This window comes from Hyalella azteca, unplaced genomic scaffold (assembly GCF_000764305.2).
Source record: "Hyalella azteca isolate HAZT.00-mixed unplaced genomic scaffold, Hazt_2.0.2 contig15920, whole genome shotgun sequence".
NCBI classification, from domain to species: Eukaryota; Metazoa; Arthropoda; class Malacostraca; order Amphipoda; family Hyalellidae; genus Hyalella; species Hyalella azteca.
The window spans coordinates 1,562-4,570 of NW_025945750.1; the positions used below are offsets into that span (position 1 = coordinate 1,562).

At 41.3% G+C, this 3,009-nt stretch overlaps 1 protein-coding gene across 1 annotated transcript in view; it reads right to left on the reverse strand.

The window, feature by feature from the left end:
• The window catches only part of LOC108679348 (obscurin-like), a gene marked incomplete at both ends in the record, with an annotated part of 3,693 nt that extends 1,198 nt beyond the window's left edge, over nt 1-2,495 (reverse strand). The window contains 3 exons of the mRNA XM_018167952.1: nt 332-452; nt 1,676-1,909; nt 2,350-2,495. Coding sequence (XP_018023441.1) covers nt 332-452; nt 1,676-1,909; nt 2,350-2,495 — 501 coding nt within the window. The remainder of the gene's footprint in view (nt 1-331; nt 453-1,675; nt 1,910-2,349) is intronic.
• Between the last annotated feature and the right edge of the window lie 514 nt (nt 2,496-3,009).

Below are 3,009 nucleotides of genomic sequence, written 5' to 3' on the forward strand. Positions count from 1 at the left end.
CCTAAATTATTTTACCCTAAATTATTTTAACCTAAATTATTTTACCCTAAATTATTTTAACCTAAATTATTTTACCCTAAATTATTTTACCCTAAATTATTTTATCTCAAAACAAAACAAACGTAAAAGGTTTGGGGAACACATTAAAATTTCCCCACATTTCCTCATAGAAATAGCGATATTCTGGGAAATAATAATTGTATTGATTTATTATTTAGGTTTATAATAAATTTTTTATTTACTTAATACTATTATCATCATTAACAGTGACCTCGTGGAACGCGTATTGGACATACGGACGTACCTAGACGTCTTCCAGCAGCCGACGTACCTGAAGGTGGCGACGTAGGGCGAGGGCTCGGACACGCCGTGATTGTTCTCCACGCGGACCCTGAACTTGTAGTCGCTCTTGGGGGCGAGGTTGGTGATGTCGACCGCCGTGCCCCTGATGCCTGGGGGGCCATTAGGTGGGTCATGTGGGTCATTAGGTGGGTCATTAGGTGGGTCATTAGGTGGGTCATAAGGGTCATTAGGTGGGTCATTAGGTGGGTCATTATTCAGTCTGATCACTGAAGGAATTTGGGGGTTGAATAATATAAAATATATATAATATAATAAATAATGTAAACGACAAAAAATTATATACAAGATTCAATAAGACACCCATCAAGCATCAAATGTTGAAATAACGTAGATATGTAAACGTTGTTTAATATACCAAATAACGTTGATATTTGAACGTTGTTTAATGTATCAAATAACGTTGATATATGAACGTTGTTTAATGCATCAAATAACGTTGATATTTGAAAGTTGTTTAATGTATCAAATAACGTTGATATTTGAACGTTGTTTAATGTATCAAATAACGTTGATATTTGAACGTTGTTTAATGTATCAAATAACGTTGATATGTAAACGTTGTTTAATATACCAAATAACGTTGATATTTGAACGTTGTTTAATGTATCAAATAACGTTGATATATGAACGTTGTTTAATGCATCAAATAACGTTGATATTTGAAAGTTGTTTAATGTATCAAATAACGTTGATATTTGAACGTTGTTTAATGTATCAAATAACGTTGATATTTGAACGTTGTTTAATATACCAAATAACGTTGATATTTGAACGTTGTTTAATATATCAAATAATGTTCAAATTTGAACGTTGTTTAATATATCAAATAACGACTAATAATTTAACGCGTCAATCTACAAGCAATTTAACGGGCTACTGCCCAGAACGGGCCATCTAATGGGCCATTTAACGGGCCACTCACCAAAACAGGGCATCTAACGGGCCACTAACCCGGCCATTTAATGGGCCACTCTCTTGAACGGGCCATCTAACGGGCCACTAACCCGGCTACTTAACGGGCCATTCTCCAGAACGGGCCATCTAACGGGCCACTCACCCGTCCATTTAACGGGTCACTCACCGGGCCATCTAACGGGCCACTCACCCGGCCATTTAACGGGTCACTCACCGGGCCATTTAACGGGCCACTCCATTGAACGGGGCATCTAACGGGCCATTTAACGGGCCACTGCCCAGAACGGGCCACTCACCGGGCCATTTAACGGGCCACTCATCGGGCCATTTAACGGGCCACTCACCAGAACGGGCCATTTAACGGGCCACTCACCGGGTCATTTAACGGGTCACTCACCAGAACGGGCCGTGAACCAGTCGCCCTCGGGACTCTCGCACATTTCCACTTGGTACGTAACGGGCGGCTGAGGTCCCTGAGCGATGTACGGGTTCCACGAGACCGTCACCCGTCGGTCCGACAAGGCGCTGATGAAGGGACGGTCTGGTAACGGGACCGGTATTCCGGTCCGCTTCATCTTATCCCAGCCCTGATACTCGTCGCCAACGGGCCGACGGGCCTTCTTCGATATACCTGGTGAAAACGGGCCGACTTTATGCTGGGGAAACGGGCCAGTGAACGGGCCAAGTCCGGCCAACGGGCCACAAGACCAAAGAATACGTTTATAATACGTTTATACAAGCACTTTCACAAGACTTATGAATGCGTTTATAAAACTTACAAGCACCTTCATAAGACCTAAGAATACTTTAATAATGCTGTAGGCACTTTCGTAAGACCTAATAATATTATATTATATGTATTTATATCACTCACTGTAATTATAAATTATAATATAATCAGAAGCAAATTAGAAATGTAATAAATCCCTTAATATAAATCTAAGTAATAAACTTAGTCTATAGAGTAATATACGTAGAGTAAATAAGAAAGTAGCAGCAAGTATTAGAAAGTACTAGAAAGCATCAGAAAGTATTAGAAATTAATATAAAGCATTATAAAGTATATCTCACATTCACAGACGAGCTTGCCCATGGAGGCGGCCTGGCCGTAGTCGTTCCAGACCTTCAGAGTGTAGGACCCCGCGTCCTCCTCCCGCACGTGACGGATGGTTAGGCGCAGGATACCGTCTACGTCGCGCTCAGACACCACGCGGTTACTGCAACGTAATGGGTAATTGGTATAAAGGGGTAATGGGGTAATGGGTAATGGTAATGGGGTAATGGGTAATGGGGTAATGGGGTAATGGGTAATGGGGTATTGGGAAAAATGGGGTAATGGGGTAATGGTAATGGGGTAATGGGGTAAATGGGTAATGGGGTAAAGGGGCAATGGGGGAAAATACCATACTGATATACGACATGAGGTAATGGGTAATAGGGGAAATAGGGGGGTTAATACCATAATGATAAGTCATGAGGCTTGTTAGTTAATGGTAAAGGGGTACTAAAGGGGGAAGTACCATACAGATAGGTAATGAGGCTTGTTGGTAACTGACAATGGGGTAATGGGGAGAAATACCATGATGATATACGTCATGAGACTTGATGGTAACGGGTAATGGGGTAATAGGGGGAAAATTCCGTACTGATATGTCATAAGGCTTGTTGAGTAATTGGATAATATAGGGAACGAATACCATGGTAATACAAGGTAATTATCGCCCGTAATAA